This window comes from Pristiophorus japonicus, chromosome 17 (genome assembly GCF_044704955.1).
Source record: "Pristiophorus japonicus isolate sPriJap1 chromosome 17, sPriJap1.hap1, whole genome shotgun sequence".
Lineage (NCBI taxonomy): Eukaryota > Metazoa > Chordata > Chondrichthyes > Pristiophoridae > Pristiophorus > Pristiophorus japonicus.
The window spans coordinates 107,446,937-107,472,807 of record NC_091993.1 but is presented as its reverse complement, the minus strand read 5'-3'; the positions used below and the strand labels follow the sequence as shown (position 1 = coordinate 107,472,807).

The following is a 25,871-nucleotide window of genomic DNA, read 5'->3' as shown; positions in this document are numbered from 1 at the left end:
AGGTTAATCAGAAGAAGAACGCCGCCTCCATGGGCTAGGCTTCACCATAAAAAATTAGCTAGTTGGGTATCTCAGAGACATCCCTTGCAGAATAAACGAACGCCTCATGACTCTTAGGCTCAGCCTAGACCGGAACCAGTGTGCTACGGTCATTGGGCCTTCAACCATCAACCGTGTCATCAAATTCGGCTGCCCTCAACAGTTTGTTACCATCCTCCACCTGCTTCACGATGGCATGCAAGCTGTGATCCTGACCAACGGATCCACCACAGACCAATTCACGTACGGACCTAGGTCAAACAAGGCTGTGTCATCGCACCAATGCTATTCTCGATCTTCCTTGCTGCAATGCTCCATCTCATCCTCAGTAAGCTCCCCGCTGGAGTGGAGCTAATCTATAGAACAAACGGGAAACTGTTGAACCTCCGCCGCCTCCAATCCAGACCCAAGGTCGTCCCATCCTCTGTCATTGAATTACAGTATGTAGATGACATTTGCGTCTGCGCACACTTGGAGGTCAAAGTCCAAACCATCGTCAACACCCTCACTGAAGTGTACGCGAGCATAGGCCTTACACTAAACATCCGTAAGACAAAGGTCCTCTACCAATCTACCTCAGCCGCACAGTACTGCCCCCCAATTATCAAAATCCACAACGAGGCCTCAGACAACATGGACCATTTCCCATACCTCAGAAGCTACTGTCAACAAGGGCAGATGTCGATGACTAAGTCCAACACCGCCTTCAGAGTGCCAGTGCAGCCTTCAGTCGCCTGAGGAAGAGAGTGTTTAAAGACCGGCACCTCAAACCCAGCACCAAGCTCATGGTCTACAGAGCAGTAGTGATACCCGCCCTCCTATGTGCTTCAGAGGCATGGACCATGTACAGCAGGCACCTCAAAGCACTGGAGAAGTACCACCAAAGCTGCCTCCGCAAGATCCTGCAAATCCATTGGCAGGATAGGTGCACCAACATCAGTGTTCTCACTCAGACCAGCATCGAAGCATTGATACACGGGCCACATCGTCTGCATGCCCGACACGAGACTCACAAAACAAGCGCTCTACTCAGAGCTCTGACACAACAAGCGAGCCCCAGATGGTCAGAGGAAACGCTTCAAGGACACCCTCAAAACCTCTTTGAAAAAGTGCGACATCCCCAGCGACACCTGGGAATCCCTCACCCAAGACTGCTCAAAGTGGAGAAGCATCCGGGAAGGCTCCGAACACCTCGTGTCTCTCCACCGGGAGCAAGCAGAAGCCAAGCGCAAACAGTTGAAGGAGCACACACAACCCAAGCACCCCACCCACCCATCTCTTCAAACACCGTCTGCCCCACCTATGACAGAGACTGTAGGTCCCGCATTGGACTCATCAGTCACCTACGAATTCAGTTTTAGTGTGGAAGCAAGTCAGCCTTGACTCCGAGGGACTGTCTAAGAAGAAGAAATGGGCTGTGTGGCCCCCAAAAATTAAAGGAAACATTTGTTACATCTCTAACTTTTTCTAGTTCTGACGAATGGTCATCGACCAGAAACGTTAACTGGTTCTGTCTCCACAGGTGCTGCCCGACCTGCTTAGTATTTTCAGTATTTCTGTTTTTATTTCACCTCTAACTGAGGTTCCCAGTTCAGAGTTGTCACCTTCACACAGAACCAACAGTTCAAAGAGCTGGGAAAAGAGATATGGCCTGTTGAAAGTGGCATCAACTGGGGAATTGCTCCCCCACCTTTGCTTTCCATTATTGACCCGCTCACGAGTGGCCTCCTGGTTCTTGGTACTTATAAAGTCATTACAGCACAGTGGGTGGCCATTCAGTCCGTTGAGTCCATGCCGGCTCTCTGCAAGAGCACTTCAGCTAGTCCCAATCTCCCGCTCTTTCCCTGTGGCCCTGCGAATTTTTTTCCTTCAAGTACTTATCTAATTCCCTTTTGAAAGCCATGATTGAATCTGCCTCCACCACCCTTTAAGGCAGTGCATTCCAGATCCTAACCACTCGCTGTATAAAAAGATTTTTCCTTATGTCGCTTTTGGATCTTCTGCAATCACCTTAAATCTGTGTCCCCTGGTTCGCGACCCTTTGCGACCCCTTTTGACTTTGAACACCTCTAGCAATACTCCCCTCAATTTGCTCTGCTCCAAGGAGAACAACCCCAGCTTCACCAGTCTATCCACGTAACTGTAGTCCCTCATCCCTGGAACTATTCTTGTAAATCTATTTTGCAGCCTCTCTGAGGCCTTCACAGCCTTCCTAAAGTGCGGTGCCCAAAACTGGACACAAAACTCCAGTCGAGGCCGAACCAATATTTTATAAAGGCTCATCATAACTTCCTTGCTTTTGTACTCCATGCCTCTATTTTTAAAGCTGAAGATACAGTATGCTTGTTTAACCGCTATCTCAACCTGCCCTGCTACCTTCAACAATTTGTGCACATATACCCCAGATCTCTCTGTTTCTGCACCTGCTTTAGAATTGTACCCTTTAGTTAATATTGTCTCTCCTCATTCTTCCTACCAAAATGAATCACTTTTACACTTTTCTGCGTTAATTTTCATCTGCCATGTGTCCGCCCATTCCACCAGCCTGTCTATGTCCTCTTGAAGTCTATCACTATCCATCATAATTTTATGCAGTCCCTTGAAATCGAGGAAGACATGCTTCCACTCTAAAAGTGAGTTCTCGGGTGACTGTACAGTCCAATACGGGAATTACATTCTCTGCACAGGTGGGAAAAACAGTGGTTGAAGGAAAGGGTGAGTGGGTAGTCTAGTTTTCCGCATGCTTCTTCTACTGTCTGCGTTTGGTTTCTGCATGCTTTCAGTGACGATACTCGAGGTGCTCAGTGCCATCTCAGATGCTCTTCCTCCACTTAGGGCGGTCCTGGGCCAGGGATTCCCAAGTGCCAGTGGGGATGTTGCACTTTATCAAGGAGGCTTTGAGGATGTCCTGGAAACATTTCCTCTGCCCACCTGGAGCTCGCTTGCCGTGTAGGAGTTCCGAGTAGAGCAATTGCTTTGGGAGTCTCGTGTCGGGCATGCGGACGATGTGGCCCGCCCAACAGAGCTGGTCGAGTGTGGTTAGTGCTTCGATGTTGGAGATGTTGACCTGATCGAGAACACTGACATTGGTGCATCTATCCTCCCAGTGGATTTGCAGGATCTTGTGGAGGCAGCGCTGGTGGTACTTCTCCAGTGCTTTGAGCTGTCTACTGTATATGGTCCACGTCTCTGAGCCATATAGGAAGGCGGGTATCACTACTGCCCTGTAGATCATAAGCTTGGTGCCAGATTTGAGGTCCAAGTCCTCAAACACTCTCTTCCTCAGGCGACCAAAGGCACACTGGAGGCAATGTTGGACCTCGTCATCGATGGCTGCATTTGCTGATAATAGGCTCCCGAGGTACGGAAAATGGTCCAAGTTGTCCAAGATTACCGGGGGGGCGGCTGTGCTGTGGGGCAACGGCAACAGAAGCAATGCCACAGAAAAATCAATGCCGGGGCACTCAAAGACCCAGTTAAGAGAGCCCTATACAGCCAGCGCCTCACTGCTAACCTGGCGACCCTTGATGACCCCAAGACGCAGAGTGCGCACAGCGCCTGGTCTGCCCTCAAGGCCACCATAACCAATGCCTGCGAAGAGACGTTCGGTCACTCAAACAGGAACCAGCAAGACTGTTTGACGAGAACAACCAGGAGATCCAGGAGCTAATAAACCGCAAATGCAGTGCATTTCTGAGCTTAAGCCAGCAACCCAATTCGGGAGCAGCAAAGCAGCTTTACAAACGGCTGAAGGCCAAGGTCCAACAAAAAACCCGCAACCTAAAGAGTAGATGGTGGGTGGAGAAAGCACAGGAGATCGCGCAGCTGGCCGTACAGCTACCAGAGGGTTCATTCCCTGAAGTCCCAAGGGATCCCATAATCCCTTGGGAGCACAGGTATTTAAGGAGGCCTCACAGGTTGGAGAGGCACTCTGGAGACCTGCAATAAAAAACTAAGGTCACACGTTACTTTGAGCTCACTGTGTTCAGTCTGACTCTTTCTCCATAAATAACAACTTGCGACAAAATACAGATAGTGAACCCAAAGATGCAGAGAACAGTGGGTATCCTGGAGAAATTCTCAGAGGGAGATAATTGGGAAACTTTTTGGAACAACTCGACTAATACTTCATGGTCAACGAGCTAGATGGGGAAGAGAGCGCTGCCAAACGAAGGGTGATCCTCCTCACCGTCTGTAGGGCACCAATGTATGGCCTCATGAAGAATCTGCTCACTCCAGCGAAACCCACGGAGAAATCTTACAATGATTTGTGCACACTGGTCCGACAGCATTTGAACCTGAAGAAAAGCGTTATGATGGCGAGGTACTGGTTCTACACCTACAAAAGGTCTGAAGGCCAGGAAGTGGCGAGTTATGTCGCCGAGCTAAGACGCCTTGCAGGACATTGCGAATGTGAAGGACATTTGAAGCACATGCTCAGAGACTTTTTCGTACTTGGCATTGGCCATGAAACCATAATTCGCAAACTTTTGACCGTAGAGACCCCAACCTTGAGTAAGGCCATAGCGATAGCCCAGGCGTTCATTGCCACCAGTGGCAATACAAAGCAAATCTCTCAGCATACAAGTGCTGCTACATGTACTGTGAACAAAGTGATGTTGTTTTCGAATCATAACGTACAGGGCAACTGCACTTCCGCAGATGTCTCAGAGTCCACCATCAAGGGTGATGAATGCAAGGCTATTTACACCTTGTTGGCGCTGCGGGGGTGATTATCGTTTCCATTAATGCGATTCAAAGGGTATGTTTGCAAGGGCTATAGAACAATGGGACACCTCCAACGGATGTGCAGGCAAGCTGCAAATCCTGCTAAACCTGCAAACCACCATGTTGCAGAGGAGGACAGATCCACGGAGGATCACGACGAACTAGAGCCTCAGACTGAGGAGGCAGAGGTACATGGGGTGCACATATTCACCACAAATTATCCCCCGATAATGCTTGATATTGAACTAAATGGACTCCCGGTGTCAATGGAGCTGGACATGGGCGCGAGCCAGTCCATCATGGGCAAAAAGACTTTCGAAAGGTTGTGGTACAACAAGGCCTCAAGGCCAGTCTTAACACCAGTTCGCACGAAACTAAGAACTCATACAAAAGAACTGATTCCCGTAATCGGTAGTGCTACCGTAAAGGTCTCCTACGATGGAGCAGTGCACAAGCTACCCTCTGGGTGGTACCGGGCAAGGGTCCTACGCTGCTCGGCAGGAGCTGGCTGGGAAAGATACGCTGGAACTGGGACAACGTCCGAGCGCTGTCGCCCGCTGACGACACTTCGTGTGCCCAGGTCTTAAACAAGTTCCCTTCGCTGTTCGAACCAGGCATCGGGAAATTCCAAAGAACAAAAGTGCAGATCCACCTAATTCTGGGGGCACAACCCATCCATCACAAGGCAAGAGCAGTACTGTACATGATGAGAGAAAGGGTAGAGATCAAGCTAGACCGGCTGCAAAGAGAGGGCATCATTTCACCAATCGAGTTCAACGAGTGGGCCAGTTCCATTGTCCCGGTCCTAAGGGAGACAGCGATTACAAAGTAACTATCAATCATTTCTCCCTGCGGGACCAATATCCACTACCAAAGGCAGACGACCTCTTTGCAACGCTGGCGGGAGGAAAGACGTTCACGAAGCTGGATCTGACTTCAGCCTACATGATGCATGAACTGGAGGAATCATCAAAGGCCCTCACCTGCACCAACACGCACAAAGGTCTTTTTGGAATTCGGTCAGCGGCGGAGATATTCCAGAGAAACATGGAAAGCTTACTGAAGTTGGTCCCACACACCGTGGTCTTCCAGGATGACATCTTGGTCACAGTTCGGAACACAGTTGAGCATCTGCAGAACCTGGAGGAGGTTCTTAGTCGACTCAACCGCGTGGGGCTCAGGTTACAACACTCGAAGTGCGTTTTCCTGGCGCCTGAAGTGGAGTTCTTGGGAAGGAGGATTGCGGCTGACGGCAACAGGCCCATCAACGCGAAGACGGAGGCAATCGAGAACGCACCGAGGCCACAGAACGTGAAGGAGCTGTGGTCGTTTCTCGGACTCCTGAACTACTTTGCTAACTTTTTACCGGATCTCAGCACACTGTTAGAACCATTGCATGTCTTACTACGAAAAGGGGATGAATGGGATTGGGGCAAAAGCCAAGAAAATGCCTTTGTAAAAGCGAGAAAATTGTTATGCTCAAACAAATTGCTTGTGTTGTATGATCCATGTAAGCGTTTGGTACTAGCATGTGACGCGTCGTCATATGGCGTCGGGTGTGTATTACAACAAGCTAATGATTTCGGGAAACTGCAACCGGTTGCTTATGCATCCAAGAGTCTGTCTAAGGTCGAGAGAGCCTACAGCATGATTGAAAAAGAAGCATTAGCGTGTGTCTATGGGGTATAGAAAATGCATCAATACCTGTTTGGGCTAAAATTCGAATTGGAAACTGACCACAAGCCACTAATATCCCTGTTTTCCGAGTGTAAAGGGATAAATACCAACGCATCAGCCCGCATCCAGAGATGGGTGCTCACGTTGTCCACATACAACTACGCCATCCGCCACAGGCCAGGCACAGAAAACTGCGCCGATGCTCTCAGTAGGCTGCCATTGCCCACCACAGGGGTGGAAATGGCGCAGCCCGCAGATTTAGCCACGGTTATGGAAGCATTTGAGAGTGAGCAATTACCCATCACTGCCCGGCAGATCAAAACCTGGACGAGCCTGGACCCCTTATTATCTCAAGTCAAAAGCTGTGTGCTTCACGGGAGCTGGTCCAGTGTCCCAGTGGAAATGCAGGTAGAGATAAAGCCGTTCCAGCGGCGCAAAGATGAAATGTCTATACAGGCAGACTGCCTTCTGTGGGGCAATTGAGTTGTGGTTCCCAAGAAGGGCAGAGATACCTTCATCAATGACCTCCACAGTACCCACCCAGGCATCGTAATGATGAAAGGGATAGCCAGATCCCACATGTGGTGGCCTGGTATCGATGCGGACTTAGAGTCTGCATTCACAGATGTAACACATATTCGCAGTTAAGCAATGTACCCAGGGAGGCGCCGCTAAGTTTATGGTCTTGGCCCTCCAAACCATGGTCTAGGGTACACATTGACTATGCAGGCCCGTTCTTGGGTAAAATATTCCTTGTGGTTGTAGACGCATACTCCAAGTGGATTGAATGTGAGATAATGTCGGCTAGCACGTCCGCTGCCACTACTGAATGCCTGCGGGCCATGTTTGCCACACACAGCCTACCCGATGTCCTGATGAGCAACAACGGGTCATGTTTTACCAGTGCTGAGTTCAAAGAATTCATGACCCGTAACGGGATCAAACATGTCTCATTTGCCCCGTTTAAACCAGTGTCCAATGGTCAGGCAGAGAGAGCAGTGCAAACCATCAAGCAAGGCTTGAAGAGGGTAACTGAAGGCTCACTGCAGACTCGCCTATCCCAGGTCCTGCTTAACTACTGCACGAGACCTCACTCGCTCACTGGGATCCCATCTGCTGAACTGCTCATGAAAAGAGCACTTAAGACAAGGCTCTCATTAGTTCACCCTGATCTACATGAACAGGTAGAGAGCCGGGCGGCTTCAACAAAGTGCATACCATGATAGCGCAAATGTGTCACGCGAGATTGAAATCAATGATCCTGTATTTGTATTGAATTATGGACACGGTCCCAAGTGGCTTCCCGGCACTGTCTTGGCCAAAGAGGAGAGCAGGGTGTTTCGGGTCAAACTTTCAAATGGACTCATTCACCGGAAACACTTGGACCAAATCAAACTCAGATTTACGGACTATCCTGAGCAAGCCACCTTGGACCCTACCTTTTTTGATCCCCCAACATTCACACCAGTGGCAACTGGCACTACGGTTGATGACGAAGCAAAGTCCATCATCCACAGTAGCCCAGCAGGACCCAACACACCAGGCAGCCCAGCAAGGCCAGCTGCACAGTAGCCCAGCGAGGCCCCAACAAATGATTCAACAAATGATTCAGCTTTCACACCGAGATGATCAACCAGGGCAAGAAGGGCCCCAGATTGACTCACATTGTAAATAGTTACACTATTGACTTTGGGGAGGGAGTGTTGTTATATGTGTAAACTTGTACTTATTCTGTACAGCCATCAGAGCGCTCATCCCCTGGCGTCCCAAGGGATCCCATAATCCCTTGGGAGCACAGGTATTTAAAGAGGCCTCTCAGGTTGGAGAGGCACTCTGGAGACCCGCAATATAAGACTAAGGTCACACGTTACTTTGAGCTCACAGTGTTCAGTCTGACTCTTTCTCCATACATAACAAATCCCACTACTGAGGTTAAGTTGACTGGTCTGTAGTTGCTGGGTGTATCTTTACACCTTTTTTTTGAACAAGGTTGTAACATTTGCAATTTTCCAGTCCTCTGGCACTATCCCCATATCAAAAATATTTTGGCCAGTACCTCCGCAATTTACTTCCCTCAGCATCCTAGGCTGCATCCCATCTGCTCCTGGTGACTTATCTACTTTAAGTACAGAAAGCCTTTGTAGTACCTCCTCTTTATCAATTTTTATCCCATCCAATATCTCACCTACCTCCTCTATTTAGCTCCACTCTTCCTTTTACTACCCGTTTACTATTTATATGCCTATAGATGACTTTTGGATTCCTTTTTATGCTGTCTGCCATTCTATTCTCATACTCCATCTTTGCCTCTCTTATTTACTTTTTCACTTCCCCTCTGAACTTTCTGTATTCAGCCTAGTTCTCACTTGTATTCTCAACCTAACATCTGCCATACACCCCTTTTATCTGCTTCATTTTACCCTCTATCTCTTTCATCATCCAGGGAGCTTTGGCTTTGGTTGCCCTACCTTTACCCCTCGTGGGAATGTACCTCGACTGTACCTGAACTATCTCCTCTTTCAAGGCAGCCTATTGTTCAATTATAATTTTGCCTGCCAATCTTTGATTCCAATTTACCCGGACCTGGTCCGTTCTCAATCCACTGAAATTGGCTCTCTTCCAATTAAGTAGTTTAACTTTAGATTGCTCTCTGTCCTTTTCCATTGCCAACCTAAACCTTAAGATACTATGATCACTGTTCCCTAACTGTTCCCCTTCTGAAACTTGATCCACCTGACCCACCTTATTCCCCAGAACCTGATCCAGCAATACCTCCTTCCTCATTGGGCCGGAAACCTACTGATCAAGAAAGATCTCCTGAACATACTTCAGAAATTCTTCCCCCTCTCTGTCCTTTACACTATTACTATCCCAGTCTATATTAAGATAATTGGAGTCCCCCATTATCACTACTCTATAGGTCTTGCACCTCTCTGTAATTTCCCTGCATATTTGCAATATATCTTTGCCACCACTTAGTGGCATATAGGATACACCTAGTAGTGTAATGGCACCTCAGTTGTTTCTTAACTCTAACCAAATAGATTGTCCTTGACCCCTTCCAGGACATCCTCGCTCCAGCATTGTAATATTCTCCTTAATCGATACTGCCATCCCATCTCCTTTCTTCCCTTCCCTTTTTTGAGACAGGTCTCCATTATCGCCAAAACATCATATTCCCATGTGGCTCCAATCTTCTGGTACAACAGTTGCTGAGTAAAACCACGAGCAAAGATATACACCTACAGGGGACCCAACCTTTATAAGGTAAATGCAATAATGCTTGTAGAAGTCATGTGATCATATATTACAGAATATCAGGTGATTAATCTGGCACGCACACCTCCAACCAGAGTTGCAACGCAAACTCTAAATCTTCTTCAGCAGCACCTCCCAAACGCTGACCTCTACCACGTAGAAGGCCAAGGACAACAGGTACATGGTAAAACCACCACTTTCCATCCTCAGTCACACACCATCCTGACTATGTTGCCATTCCTTCATCGTCCTTCCTTCAAAATCCTGAAACTTCTTCCCTCATAGCGCTGTGGAGAAACTTCATCACAATGACTGCAGCGATTCAAGAAGGCGGCTTACCACCATCTTCTCAAGGGCAGTTAGGGATGAGCAATAAATGCTGGCCTTGCCAGTGACGCCCACATCCCAGGAACAATTTTTTTAAAATCAGTAGGTCTGCTGGAACAGTTACTTCCCCGTTTTGTTTTCATTGCTGTATTAATTTTAATTTCCTATATTGTAACAGTGACTACACTACAAAAGTACTTCATTGGCTGCAAAGTGCTTTGAGACCTCCGGTGGTTGTGAAAGGCGCTGTATCAATCCAAGTCTTTCTTTTCCTTCTGTACAACTTTTTCAGTTTCCACCTGGACAAAAAGTCATAAATTTAAAACCTGGCACAAATTAAAAGTGTTTTCCTAAAATGTCTTCATTAATCATTTCAAGTTTATATTTAGGGCTTCCCCGTTAAGTCCGTTCAGGACTGTCATTAAAAAAAAATTGTTCACTTCACAACTTGAGCAAACTTTTTTTTACAAAGTGCCTGCAGTAAATATGGCACAGTGAAAGGAGTCCGCATGCGTCGGCACCAGCGCTCGGGCCAATTCGCGAGGCATGGCGGTTAGCAGCCCACGCTGGTGCGTCACCGGCCCTGCCCTGCCCTGGCTGCGGAAGAGTTGCGCATGCGCTGTATGCGGTCATGGCCCAGAAGACGGGCGTGGATTTCCTTCCTGAACAGGGTTAGACCGGCGATAGCTGGGTGAGCAATAGGCGGACGGCTTCTGCCGAAGGAGAATAAACCTCAATTGAAGTCCAACGCTTCTCGGCAGGGGAACATTCTAGAGTTTTTTTTTTGAGATTTCTGGGCCCGCTGGAGAAGGAAAAAACATCTCCCCGAATATTAAAGGTCGAGAGAATTGGGAAATGGCGGAGAGACTGATCCTGGCTCTAATGGTCATCTGCACGGCCGCGGTGGCCCGGGGCACGGGTGAGCGGCGCTCCTGCTCTTTATTGCTGCTTCAGGCGTGTTTTTAGCCGAGTGATGGGGCAGATTTACAGCAAAGGCTAAATACTGCGGATGTTGGAGATCTGGAATAACAGAACATGCTGGAAGCACTCAGCAGGTCAGGCAGCATCTGTGGAGAGTGAAGCAGAGTGAACGTTTCAGGTCAATGATCCTCACAGCTGGAACAGGTTATGGAGATGCAACATGTTTTAAGCAAGTGGAGGGGAGGAAATAACAAGGGATTGCGGTGCATGGCAAAAAGAGATGGCAAAAATTAAAAACGGAATCTTTAACTGAACTTAGTCACTCATTTAAATATTTCTATTCATAAATGGGATAGACAAGACGGTTCATTTTTCTAATTAGCTCTTGTTCTGGCCCTAGTTTATGATCCACGCTGGTCATGCGCAAATCGGTGAATTGCTGTCCTCAGACATTTGGCACGACTCCCCAAGAACCCCCGAGATTTCGGAGTTCCATTGTGAAATCATGAAGCTTTGTTTCACTCGGAAATCGCGTCACCCCCGATAGATTCGTGAGAGTTGGCAATATCTATGTAGGAGGCCAGGATAGGGAGGTCAGAGTGGGAGCGGTCCAGAGAATTAAACTGACAGGCGACCGGATACACCAGCCCTGCAATGCACACAATGTAGGGGTTGTTAGTAATGTCAGCGGGGTAACAAGTCAAGAGACCACTTCAGAGCTGGTTATTGGTGAGCTATTTGACTACTTGTAGCCGTGAATCGCAGTCTAAGGGACTTTCTGTATTTAGTCGTGGATACAAGTTGCAAAACTGTATACTGCTCCTTCCTGAAAGAAAAACAATTTTTAATCAGCACTTTATTGACTGCAATATAAAAAAAAAAGTACATCAGTTTAAAAAGTCCAACTGTCTCAGTACTATTTCTACAAAGTCAATGGTAACATTGTTCTGGGTTTTGGTACTAAGGTACGGGTACCACTAGGGTAGGCAGTTTGTTATTTATCGTGTGATGTGAGCCTTTTGGATCGGAGGTTCCAGTTACTGCTAGCTTGCTCATTGACTAACACAGGGTATCTCACTTGTTGTGTGATGCTAGTTATTAGAGGGAACAGATTCTGTGTAGCACTTGTGGAATTTTAATTTTAACTGCTCTTTGCCTTGCCATTTGACTGAATAAGCCAATTACATGACTGAACTCATTTTTATATAAACTATTTAAATCGCATGTTGCTATGTCCTTTGTTTGAAGTCATTAAGTCACTTTGCCAGTGTTTGGTAGAAGACAGTGGGTTTGAATTTGGTTTGAGTGAATTTTGCACTTCATTTCTCGTCCCCTAGAGTGGTATTAATCTCTTGTGTATATGACCATTCTGTATGCGGTGCTCATCTCAAATATTAAAGCACACTGCAAATTGGTCTGGCATTTCTTTTGTAAGGCTGTTTTGCCATTTTCAGCAATTTCAGATTTGAATCTGTTCCAGTAATGTGTAATCTTGATCACTGCAACATCATTGGCAGTCTTTTGAAATCGACGACTCCTTGCTTCCACTCTAAAAGTGAGTTCTCGGGTGACTGTACAGTCCAATACAGGTATTACAATCTAATACAGGTATTACAATCTCTGTCACCGGTGGGACAGACAGTGGTTGAAGGAAAGGGTGGGTGGGGAGCCTTGTTTGCCACGTGCTCCTTCCGCTGTCTGCGCTTGGTCTCTTGACGATGAGACTTGAGGTGCTCAACGCCCTCCCAGATGCTCTTCCTCCACTTTGGGTGGTCTTGGGCCAGGGATTCCCAGGTGCCGGTGGGGATGTTGCACTTTATCAAGGAGGCTTTGAGGGTGTCCTTGAAACATTTCCTCAGCCCACCTGGGGCTCGCTTGCCGAGTAGGAGTTCTGAGTAGAGTGCTTGCTTTGGGAGTCTCGTGTCGGGCATGCAGATGATGTGACCCGCCCAACGGAGCTGGTCGAGTGTGATCAGTGCTTCGATGTTGGCCTGATCGAGAACACTGACGTTGATGCATCTATCCTCCCAGTGGATTTGTAGGATCTTGTGGAGGTAAGGATTGCAGCATATTGACAGTTTTGATCACTTTGTTTCCAGCAGTGTGTCTGTTGATTTGGCATCCTCACTGTCATCCCTTCTGATCGTATGAGATAGATGTAATCTGCTAGGCATATTGGCAGAGAAACCTCCTTGCCTCACTTGTAGACCACTCATGTTTCAGGTTTATTGACTTTCACTTCTGAGGAATTTTGGACTAATTTATATTGAGATTAGTCAATTTATGTGACTTTGACCACAGTGAGTTTGCAATATCCTGTAGAATCCATAGATCTTATGCCACCATTCTCCCCTGAAGTGCTGTTGAGCCCAAGTGCTGTCATGAGCGTACTGTGTGTGGTGAGTTCACTGCTGTTATGATTTGAGGTGTTAGGATGATATGTCTCTAGAACTTTTGTATGCTCTGCTACTCCACGCTGCCCCAACCTGCGTGAGAACACCAGCGGCAGGTCGGGGCCATAAAAGAAGCGGAGTGGAGGCATACTACACCAGGGAGCAGCGCAAGCTGGTGCAGGAGGACAACAGCAGCGAAGAGGGATGTCATCAAATGCCAGGTCAATGATTGGAGCGTGGGCAGATATAGCAGGAGCAGCGAGAGACTGGAGGGATGTGATCAGGGGCCCAAGTGTAGCACGGGCCAGCTCTCACTGATGTGTGCGCATTAGGTGGCTGGTGTGCAACGGCCACCACACGTTTTTTTTAAAAAAAATCCACGCACGGGCATCTTCCACCCTTCAGGATGTTATTCGGGTCCTTCATTGAAACACCTATGAACTTGTCCTTTTTTGGCGTGGAAGCGTGATCTTCGTTTCGAGGGACCGCTTATGACTGACTGACTGCTGCTTGACACATACTGTTATTTATAATATGACCCATATGTGCGAGCACTATATGTGCATCTCAATATTCACACGTGCCCCCAAAACTCTGTAAATTTTTCTATTTAACTATATAAATATTATCATTTGTATATGTAGTTGTGATTAGCAAATCATGTTTTCTGTTCAGATGTCCACAATTAGGCAAGCATTATTGTTTGCCTGCCTCTAGGTGACACCTGGATAGGGTTTCACTTGTGAACAGATATAGGTTGTCATGGTGGCAGGTCCAATTGTACAACAGGTAGAACAACAGTCTCCATCTAACAGTAGAACACCTTTTCCAGCACCGCTACCATAGTTATTTCTTCAAACTTTTTGTTTTAATTTAATCTCTCTGCAGGCCTCCCTCCCTGCTCTTTAACTTCTCATTTTTAAATCTTCTTTCTCGATGTTTGATTTTGGTGCCATTTGGACCATCTTCCTGCATCTGCTCTTGGACCTCATTGCCTCCACTCCTATAAAATTTCCAGCATGTGCAATTATAAATTATTCTGCTCCCTGGTTCTTCCCTGTCGCACTTTTTTAATTTTAAAAAAATTATAAAATGTGTAAGGTTCCATTCAGGATTTGCTCCCAGTTATTCCACAATGTGTTTCCAGCTGCTGTGTCTGCTCAACTCCTGCTGCCCCCCCCCCCCCCCCCCCCCCAGAACATTTAACATGGGTAACTGCCCATGGCTATTCAGGTCTCAGCAATTTTATAACAAGGGTGTGGGCAAGCTGCCAAATGGCCAGTAACTGGCTGGGATGGAACTGGAAAAGCTGCATTCTTTAGGTCAGTCCTCAATCCTACCATGGCCTAGTCCCATCAATATTGTCAGAATCCCACATTTGTCTGTGCTTGCAAACCCTTCCCAATAAAGATTCCAGGGCACTCCATCTCCAGTGCTAAAATATAATGGTACCTCTTGTGCAGTGCTGCATCCTTGCATCCTATCCATTGCTGCTATGTCTTGGGATCCCACACTTTATTGCTGTGAGATCCTAGGAATCATCCAGTAAACTAACCATTGTGTTTCATCCTCTGCTGCTGTCTAACTCCAGGCACTGTGCTGCCGATTACCTCCCATCTGACGGTAGTATCCATTGGATCTTTTGTGACTTGGTACCATGTACTTTATATGATCTACCTCCCTATTCGTGCTTCATGTTTAATTTCATCTTTGCATCTGTCAGATTTAGACCATCACGATTCTATAGGAAGGAATCCTTGCTAGGATTAGGAAAGGCCAAGCTAAAGCAAAAAGTTAGTGGATTTGAAATGGGCGAACAAATCAAAGAATTGCAAGCAATACAAGAAGATGCCAAAAGAGCTAGATGAAAGGAAAATAAATTTTAGATTAAGGGGGATATCTTCCAAGTATGAACTTAATGTACCAATTGGTCTCGAATGTGGTTGAAAAGGAAGAGTGGTTAGTGAAAGTTGAAACTATGATTTTTTTTTTTTAAGGTGACTGTGGCCCTCCTCGACAATTGGAAAATGGTTCACCAACTGATGAATTTATTTCTGGCAAATCATTTCCTGTGGGTACTAGGCTCCGGTACAAATGTTATGCGGGTTACACATTCAAGCAAGGAAGTTCAATGTTTGTTACCTGTAGCCAAGATTCAGAATGGACACCATTAAAGGCCATATGTGAACGTAAGCAATTTATTCTTCTCCCCTCCCCATGTTGGTTCCCTGTTCTGTTCTTTCCAGAAAAAGTTTCTATGGATGAGTAGTTTTCCAATTCTTTGTCCAAATGTTTGTTCTTGCATGTACCCCAAGGTATAAAATAAATATCATGGTTTAAAAACTAGGATGAAAGCACTCTACCTAAATGCACGCAGCATTCGAAATAAAGTAAATGAGTTGACGGCACAAATCATTACAAATGGGTATGATTTGGTGGCCATTACAGAAACATGGTTGCAAGGTGGCCAAGACTGGGAATTAAACATACAGGGGTATCTGACGATTCAGAAAGATAGGCAAGAAAGGAAAGGAGGTGGGGTAGCTCTGTTAATAAAAGATGATATCAGGGCAGTTGTGAGGGATGATATTGGCTCCAATGAACGAAATGTTGAATCATTGTGGGTGGAGATTCGAGATAGTAAGGGGAAAAAGTCACTGGTCGGCATAGTTTGTAGGCCCCCAAATAATAACTTCATGGTGGGGCGGGCAATAATCAAGGGAATAATGGAGGCATGTGAAAAAGGAACGGCAGTAGTCATGGGGGATTTTAACCTACATATCGATTGATCAAATCGTATGGGGTAGCCTGGAGGAGGAATTCATACAATGCATACGGGATTGTTTCTTAGAACAGTATGTAACAGAACCTACAAGGGAGCAAGCCATCTTGGATCTGGTCCTGTGTAATGAGACAGGAAAAATAAACAATCTCCTCGTAAAAGATCCCCTCGGAATGAGTGATCACAATATGGTTGAATTTGTAATACAGATTGAGGATGAGGAAGTTGTCAGAAACGAGCGTACTATGCTTAAATAAAGGGGACTACAGTGGGATGAGGGCAGAGTTGGCAAAAGTAGACTGGAAACAAGAACTAAACGGTGGCACAATTGAGGAACAGTGGAGGACTTTTAAGGAGCTCTTTCATAGTGCGCAACAAAAATATATTCCAGTGAAAAAGAAGGGCGGCAAGAGAAGGGATAACCAACCGTGGATAACCAAGGAAATAAAGGAAAGTATCAAATCAAAGACCAATGTGTATAAGGTGGCCAAGGTTAGTGGGAAACTAGAGGATTGGGAAAATTTTAAGCAACAGCAAAGAATGACTAAAAAAGCAATAAAGAAAGTGAAGATAGATTACGAAGGTAAACTTGCGCAAAACATAAAAACAGATAGTAAAAGCTTTTACAGATATATAAAACGGAAAAGAGTGACTAAAGTAAATGTTGGTCCCTTAGAAGATGAAAAGGGGGATTTAATAATGGGAAATGGCTGAGACCTTAAACAATTATTTTGCTTCTGTCTTCACAGTGGAAGACATAAAAACCATGCCAAAAGTTGCAGGCCACAGGAATGTGGGAAGGGAGGACCTTGAGACTATCACTAGGGAGGTAGTGCTAGACAGGCTAATGGGACTGAATGTAGACAAGTCCCCTGGTCCTGATGAAATGCATCCCAGAGTATTAAGAGATGGCGGAAGTTATAGCAGATGCATTCGTTATAATCTACCAAAATTCTCTGGACTCTGGGGAGGTACCAGCGGATTGGAAAGCAGCTAATGTAACGCCTCTGTTTAAAAAAGGGGGCAGGCAAAAGGCAAGTAACTATAGGCCGGTTAGTTTAGCATCTGTAATGGGGAAAATGCTTGAAACTATCATTAAGGAAGAAATAGCGGGACATCTGGATAGGAATAGTGCAATCAAGCAGATGCAGCATGGATTCATGAAAGGGAAATCATGTTTAACTAACTTACTGGAATTCTTTGAGGATATAACGAGCATGGTGGATAGAGGTGTACCGCTGGATGTTGTGTATTTAGATTTCCAAAAGGCATTTGATAAGGTGCCACACAAAAGGTTACTGCAGAAGATAAAGGTACGCGGAGTCAGAGGAAATGTATTAGCATGGATAGAGAATTGGCTGGCGAACAGAAAGCAGAGAGTCGGGAAAAAATGGGTCCTTTTCGGGTTGGAAATCAGTGGTTAGTGGTGTGCCACAGGGATCAGTGCTGGGACCACAACTGTTTACAATATACATAGATGACCTAGAAGAGTGGACAGAGTGTAGTGTAACAAAATTTGTAGATGACACTAAAATAAGTGGGAAAGCGGGTTGTGTAGAGGACTGAGAGGCTGCAAGGAGATTTGGATAGGTTAAGCGAATGGGCTAAGGTTTGGCAGATGGAATACAATGTCGGAAAGTGTGAGGTCATCCACCTTGGGGGGGGGGGGGGGGGGGGGGGAAACAATAAAAGGGAATATTATTTGAATGGGGAGAAATTACAACATGCTGTGGTGTAGAGGGACCTGAGGGTCCTTGTGCATGAAGGTTAGTTTGCAGGTGCAGCAGGTAATCAGGAAGGCGAATGGAATGTTGGCCTTCATTGCGAGAGGGATGGAGTACAAAAGCAGGGAGGTCTTGCTGCAACTGTATAAAGTATTGGTAAGGCCGCACCTGCAGTACTGCGTGCAGTTTTGGTCACCTTACTTAAGGAAGGATATACTAGCTTTGGAAGGGGTACAGAGACAATTCTCTAGGCTGATTCCAGAAATGAGGGGGTTACCTTATGATGATAGATTGAGTAGACTGGGTCTTTACTCCTTGGAGTTCAGAAGGATGAGGGGTGATCTTATAGAAACATTTAAAATCATTAAAGGGATAGACAAGATAGAGGCAGAGAGGTTGTTTCCATTGGTAGGGGAGACTAGAACTAGGGGGCACAGCCTCAAAATACGGAGGAGCCAATTTAAAACCGAGTTGAGAGAGAATTTCTTCTCCCAGAGGGTTGTGAATCTGTGGAATTCTCTGCCCAAGGAAGCAGTTGAGTCTGGCTCATTGAATGTTTTCAAGTCAAAGATAGATAGATTTTTAACCAATAAGGGAATTAAGGGTTACGGGGAGAGGGCGGGTAAGTGGAGCTGAGTCCACGACCAGATCAGCCATGATCTTATTGAATGGCGGAGCAGGCTCGAGGGGTTAGATGGCCTACTCCTGTTCCTAATTCTTATGTTCTTATGTACCCAGTTCTCCCCAAATCTGTTGGAAAGGTTACTGAAAATTTGCTTGTCTTCCAGCTATACTTATTAGTGAAAACATACCAGAGAATGGTTTTAAAGAAATTAAATCCATAACTTGTATTACACCAGAGCTGGGCCCCTCCAGTTATGATAGCTGCTAAAAAATATCCCTAGACCTACACTCCCCTCTTGAGTCAGAAGGTTGTGGGTTCAAGTACCACTCCAGGGTCTTGAGCACCAACTGACTTTCCAGTGCAGTACTGAGGGAATGCTGCACTGTTGGAGGTTGAGACGTTAACCCGACGTCTGCTCTTTCAGGTGGACGTAAAGAGCAGAGGCGGAGAAGAGCAGGGGCATTATTCCTGGTGTTCTGGCCAATATTTATTCCTCAATCGAGGTAACAAAACGGATTATCTGATCATTTTGTCGCATTGTTATTTTTGGGAGCTTGCTGTGCGCAAATTGGCTACCACATTTCTCACATTGCAACAGTGACTACACTCAAAGTACTTTGGCTGTAAAGTGCTTTGAGAAATCCGGTGGTCGTGAAATGCACTCTAAAACAGAGCCCTGCCATTGTGAGATGTTTTACCCTCAGGAGTGAGCTTAAAACTTTGAAAATAAACTTTATAATTGGGGCAACCAGATATTCTGGAAAATTGTGTGCCAGTTTATTATGTTACATTTCTGTGGATTGTGTTGGAAAGGCCGATTGGAGATTTGTAACATCTTTACCTTTTCCCATTTTTTTCTTCGTAGCAAATAACTGCGGGAATCCAGGGGAGCTTCTAAATGGGTATTATGAGGCAGCTGCTACTACTTTTGGAAATAAAGCTATCTTTGTTTGTAATCCAGGGTGAGTATTCAGTACACAAATGGCTGAAAGAAGTTTGTTTGCTTTTGGTGACGAATGGTCCTTTAATTTAATTAAGGTGCAGTTACAGTATTTCCATGCTGCTATAACAATGCACCTTAACATCAGCCCAAGAAGGTGACCACTTGTTCTGCTTTTGAAACACGTTATTTTTTTATTGTAACTTGGGGTGAGTATTAGATCCACAGATTCCTGAATGAGGGTCAGATGATTCTAGTGAAAGATTGGGCCACAAATTGCGGTCGGGGACTTCCCGTGGGCAGATACCTCCGACCGAAAAATTTATGAAATTTCCTGGCGTTCCCGGAGGAACGAACACTTCCGGTCCAAGGCCTAGATGCACAGCTCAGCGCAGAAGCCCAGGCATCCCAGGAATGTAGCCTGAGATCACATGGGCCTGGACCACCATTCACAATGTAACATTCTCATTGATAATAGTGAGTTCTGTTAGTAATGGGAGCTCATACAATCAATGAGAATACCCCCCAAAACACAAACACCACAACTTTAAAAAAAAACTCACATATATTTCAAATTAATTGAAATAGAAATTAAATGTTAGGAACAAAATTATTTTTTTGAAAATGTTTTAATAGGGTTAAGAATAAACTTGCCATAATGGACTGGGTTTTTAATAGAAAAATTAGTGATAAAATTTAATTTTTCTATCTTTTAAAACTCTTATGCTGGTAAAAGCAGGTTTATGTTGGCAAGAGTTGGGCAAATAGCCCAAATCTCTACCTGCGAAGGCCCATTACCTTCATATGCATTGGATCGGTCAAGACATTTTGACAGTTTGTAAGTGCTGGGTTTCGACTCAAGCGCTTTGCGCGCCGAAACCCAGAACTTGTAGGGTCTCTTTGGGCACGTGTGAACACATGTCGCAGTTTACAGCTCGTGTTTTTCATTTTGTGATTAAGGCGGTTTCAGTACCTCCAGTCTGGTACAGTAATATACCTTAATCCCAACTAAAGAAAGTGATCTCTGCATTTCTGATGACCACTGTCCACCTTGCCTCTGAGTTGGGCTTCAAATTCAATGCCGAACTATTGGCAGTTTTGTGGGTTTATTACCACAAGTAAGTTGGTTGTCTAATTAGTGTTAAATTATGGGTAGTTTGTGCTGTGAACTTCCATCTACTGACAGCTGAGTTGAGTGGCCTGTCACCTGGCTCCCTTAAAATGGTTATGAAGAGAAGACATTTAATTTCTAATCAATCATAGGATTCATCATAAGTTCACCAAATGCTCTATTGATACTGAGCCAGCTCCATGTCCAAGTGGCACCAATATCCTTCCTTTGAGTCTGACAAAATTTATACACCATGCTTTGACCAGTACCTTGTACAGCAATAATGCAACCTTCTGATTTTTAATCTGTCCACCTGGTAATATAGCCCAGTATCTTTTATGCTCTTTACTGTATCAAAATACTGCATTGATTATTTCAGATATTTATGCATTATAATTCTTAAACCTCTTCTCTGATCACTTTGCAGTACCATTCCCATTTAACTTTAAACTTGCTGTGTGATGTGTGATGTTTTGACTTTTTTCTTTTTAGGTACCACTTAGTTGGTCGATCCTACCGGTTGTGTAAAGCTGATGGGTGGGATGGCCAGGTCCCAACATGTGAAAGTAAGTAAAGGTTCTATGTTCAGGAGTTTGACTCTTTTTGGTGCAGTATCATTATTACAGTTCTGTGGGGGATTTTCTATGGGGTACTCTACATTCTCTTACTGTATCTTTATTGTAACTTATTTCACCTCTCTTCTGACTTTTGCTTTTGTGGTCCCTTTTATTTTTATTTCTCTCTCCCTCAAGTGTTATTTTCTTGTCTTTCTTTGCTCTTGTGTCCTTTTCAATGGGATGTGACCTGATGGCTTGCATCCTAGGGTCTTAAAAAAAAAGTAGCAGCAGCGATAGTGGATGCATTGGTTGTAATTTACCAAAATTACCTGGAATCGGGGGAGGCCCAGCAGATTGGAAAACTGCAAATGTACTGCCCCTATTTTTTTTTTAAAAAGGGCAAAAAGCAGAAAACTATAGACCAGTTAGCCTAACATCTGTGATTGGGAAAATGTTGGTGTCCATTATTAAAGAAGCAGCAGCAGGACATTTGGAAAAGCATAATTTGGTCAGGCAGAGTCATCATGGATTTATGAAGGAGAAGTCATGTTTGACAAATTGCTGGAATTCTTTGAGGATGTGATGAACAGGGTGGATTTGGACTTCCAGAAGGCATTTGACAAGGTGCCACATAAAAGGTTACTGCACAAGATGAAAGTTCCTTGGGTCGGGGGTAATATATTAGCATAGATAGAGGATTGGCTAACTAACAGAAAACAGAGTCAGGATAAATGGTTAATTCTCGAGTTGGCAATCAGTAACTCGTGGGGCGCCACAGGAATCAGTGCTGGGACCCCAACTATTTACAATCTATATGAACGACACTTGGAAGAAGGGACCGAGCATAACATAGCCAAGTTTGCTGACTATACAAAGATGGGAGGAAAAGCAATGTGTGAGGAGGACGCACAAAATCTGCAAAAAGACAGACACAGGCTAAGTGAGTGGGCAAAAATTTAGCAGATGGAGTATAATGTTGGTAAGTGTGAGGTCATGCATTTTGGCAGAAAAAAATCAAAGAGCAAGTTATTATTTAAATGGAGAAAAATTGCAAAGTGCTGTAGTTCAGCGGGACCTGGGGGTACTTGTGCATGAAACACAAAATTAGTATGCAGGTACAGCAAATGATCAGGAAGGCCAATGGAATCTTGGCCTTTATTGCAAAGGGGATGGAGTATAAAAGCAGGGAAGTCCTGCTACAGTTATACAGGGTATTGGTGAGGCCACACCTGGAATACCGCGTGTAGTTTTGGTTTCCATATTTATGAAAGGATATACTTGCTATGGAGGCAGTTCAGAGAAGGTTCACTAGGTTGATTCCAGAGATGAGGGTGTTGACTTTTATGAGGAAAGGTTGAGGAGGTTGGGCCTCTACTCACTGGAATTCAGAAGAATGTGAAGTGATTGTATCAAAATGTATAAGATTTTGAGAGGGCTTAACAAGGTGGATGCAGAGGATGTTTCCACTGATAGGGGAGACTAGAACTAGGGGGCATAATCTTAGTTTTAAATGAGCGGCCCCTTATTCAGAGATGATGAGGAGGAGGAATTTTTTCTGAGGGTTGTAAATCTGTGGAATTCGCTGCGTCCGAGATGTGGAAGCTGGGACATTGAATACATTTAAGACAAAAATAGACAGTTTCTTCAACGATACGGGGATAAGGGATTATGGGGAGCAGGCAGGGAAGTGGAGCTGAGTCCATGATCAGATCAGCCATGATATTGAATGGCGAACAGGCTCGAGGGGCCGTATGGCCTACTCCTCCTATTTCTTATGTTCTTATGTGATAGATTGCATGCCAGGAAAGGTAGTGTTTTGTGGTGCCAGTATTGCAGACTGGTATGTTGTGGATGCCTTTTTGAGCAGCAGGACACAGACAGGAACATAACGATTAGGAGCAGAAGTAGGCCATTTGGTTCCTCGAGTCTGCTCTGCTGTTCAATAAGATCATGGCTGATCTTCAACTTCAACTCCACTTTCTCACCTGTTCTCTCTTGATTCCCCTTGAATCCAAAATCTATCCATTTCAGCCTTGAATATACTCAACGACTGAGCACCACAGCCCTTTTGGGTTACACAGAAACATAGAAAATAGGTGCAGGAGTAGGCCATTCGGCCCTTCGAGCCTGCACTGCCATTCAATAAGATCATGGCTGATCATTCCTTCAGTACCCCCTAACTGTCAAAATTCCAGGGACACAACCCTAATTTGTGTAATCGCGCCTCGTAACTTTACCCTTGGAGTCCGGGTATTATTCTGGTAAACCTGCACTGCACTCCCTCCAAGGCCAGTACCTCCTCCCCAAGGTGTGGTGCCCAGAACTGCTCACAGTGCTCCAGGTGTGGTCTAACCAGGGCCCTGTTCAGCTGCAGCGTAAACTTCTACCCCCTTGTACTCTAGTCCAGCAGATAAAAAGGCCAGCATGTTATATATGTAAACCTGTGTATTCCTTGTGTAGCCACCAGAGGGCTTACTCCCTGGAGTCCCAAGGGATCCCACAATCCCTTGGGAGCGCAGATACTTAAGGAGGCCTCACAGACTGGAGGGCACTCTGGAGAACTGCAATAAAAGACTAAGGCCACACTTTACTTTGAGCTCACAGTATCCAGTTAGACTCTTTATTCATATACAACACATTCCATCAGTCTTTTGATTATTTTCTGTACCTATTCAGGACATTTTAATCTATTTACACGGCCCCCCAAATCTCTCTGGACCTCCGCTGCTTCTAGCTTTTCAGCATTTAGAAAGTACCCTGTTATTTAAGTGGATGAGATCACATTTCACTCAAGATTCACAACCCTCTGAGTGAAGAAATTCCTCCTTATCTCAGTCTTAAATGGCCAACCTCTTATCCTGAGACTATGCCTCCTATTCTAGATTTTCCAGCCAGGGGAAACAACCTCTCAGTATCTACTCTGTCAATATCCCTCAGAATCTTGTATGTTTCAATGGGACAACACAACAGTGTGGCTCAGTGGGCAGTACAATCGCCTCCAAATCAGAAGGTTGAGAATTCAAATCCCACTCCAGGGACTTGAGCACATAAATGTAGGCTGACATTGCTGTGCTGAGGGAGTGCTGTGCTGTCGGAGCTGCCGTCTCTTTGGATGAGACGTGAAACCGAGGCCCTGTCTGCGCGCTCAGGTGGATGTAAAAGATCCCATGGTACTATTTCAAAGAAGATCAGTGGAGTTATCCCCGGTGTCCTGGCCAATATTTATCCCTCAATCAACATAACAAATGCAGATTATCTGGTCATTATCACATTGCTGTTTGAGTTGCTGTGTGCTAATTGCCTGCCGTGTTTCCCACAATATAAGAGTGACTGGACGTTAAAGACACTATATAAATGCGAGTCTCTTTTTTTCTGTGTGCCCTCCACACCTAGCTTTCTTTGGTCAGCAAACTTGGATACATTACACTCGGTCCCTTCATCGAAGTCATTAATATAGATTATAAATATCTGAGGCCACAGTGCTGATCCTTGTGGCACCCCACTAGTTACAACCTGCTAATCTGAAAATGACCTGTTTATTCTTACTCTGTTTTTTCTCCGTTAACCAATTCTTTATCCCTGTTCATCTATTACCCTGCACCCCATGAGCCCTTATCTCGCTGAACAACATTTTATGTGATACCTTAATGTCTTTTGAAAATCAAAAGTGTACTACATCCACTGATTCCCCTTTATTTACCCTGCTAATTACATCCTCAAACAACACTAATAAATTTTCCTTTCTTGAATGAGGCCGTCTAGAATCTAGGGAGTTTTGGAAGATCACAGCCAATAGCCACCTCCTTTAAAACCCTAGGATGAAGGCTATCCGGTCCAGGAGATTTGTTGGTTTTTAGTCCCATTAGTTTCTCAAGTACTTCTTCTCTACTTATATTATTTTAAGTTCCTCACTGTCATCAGCTCCTTGGATCCCTGCTATTTTTGATATGCTTTGTTGTGTTTTCCACTGTAAAGACGGGTACAAAATATTTGTTTAAATTCTGACATTTCCACAATCCCCATTTATCATTTCTCCCGTCTCAGGGTCCAATGCTTACTTTTGCTACTCTTTCCTTTTTACATATTTGTAGAAGCTCTTGCAATTTTTGTTTTTAAATTTGCTAGTTTACTTTCATTCCATTTTCTCCCTTTTTTTAAAAAAAAAAATCAATTTTTTGGTCATCCTCTGCTGGTTTCTAAAGTTCTCCCAATCTTCAGCCTTACAACTATTCGTCAATGCAAACCTCTTTTAATCAAATACTATCCTTAACTTCTTAAGTTAACCACGGATGGATCACTTTTCCTGTGGAGTTTCTATTTCTCCATGGAATGTATATTCGTTTAGAATTTTGGAACATTTTTGTTTTCAGTGCTTATCTACTGTAATGCCTTTTTAATATTTCCCAATCTCCTTGGCTAACTCGCTCCTCGTACCTTCATTTAATTGGCTTAATTTATGTATAAGACTAAAGTTTTGGATTTAAGTGTCACACTGAAACCCAGTGTGAAATTCAACATATGATCACTCTTCCCCCTTGGATCCTTCACTGAGATTACTAATTAACTCTGTTTCTTTACACAATACAAGATCTAAAATAGCCTGCTCCCTGATTGGTTCCACAACGTCTTATTCTGAGAAACTGTCACAAATGTATTCCTTGAACTCGTCCTCCAGACTTGCCTATTTTATTTGCCCAGTCTATATGAAGATTAAAGTCCCCTGCGATTATTGTATCACCTTTGTTACGTGTTCCTATTATTTCTCGACTACTGCTCTGTCCAGGTCGAA

General features: G+C 44.9%; 2 protein-coding genes across 13 annotated transcripts in view; both read left to right on the top strand.

Annotated features, from left to right (window-relative positions):
* LOC139227889 (membrane cofactor protein-like) overlaps nt 1–25,871 on the top strand; it is a 174,695-nt gene that overhangs the window by 139,238 nt on the left and 9,586 nt on the right. The gene's annotated exons all lie outside the window — the stretch shown is intronic.
* The window catches only part of LOC139228290 (zona pellucida sperm-binding protein 3 receptor-like), a 16,991-nt gene continuing 1,769 nt past the window's right edge, over nt 10,650–25,871 (top strand). The window contains exons 1-4 of the mRNA XM_070859471.1: nt 10,650–10,948; nt 15,341–15,532; nt 19,340–19,436; nt 21,018–21,091. Of these exons, the coding sequence (XP_070715572.1) occupies nt 10,885–10,948; nt 15,341–15,532; nt 19,340–19,436; nt 21,018–21,091 (427 nt within the window). The 5' untranslated portion in view covers nt 10,650–10,884. The remainder of the gene's footprint in view (nt 10,949–15,340; nt 15,533–19,339; nt 19,437–21,017; nt 21,092–25,871) is intronic.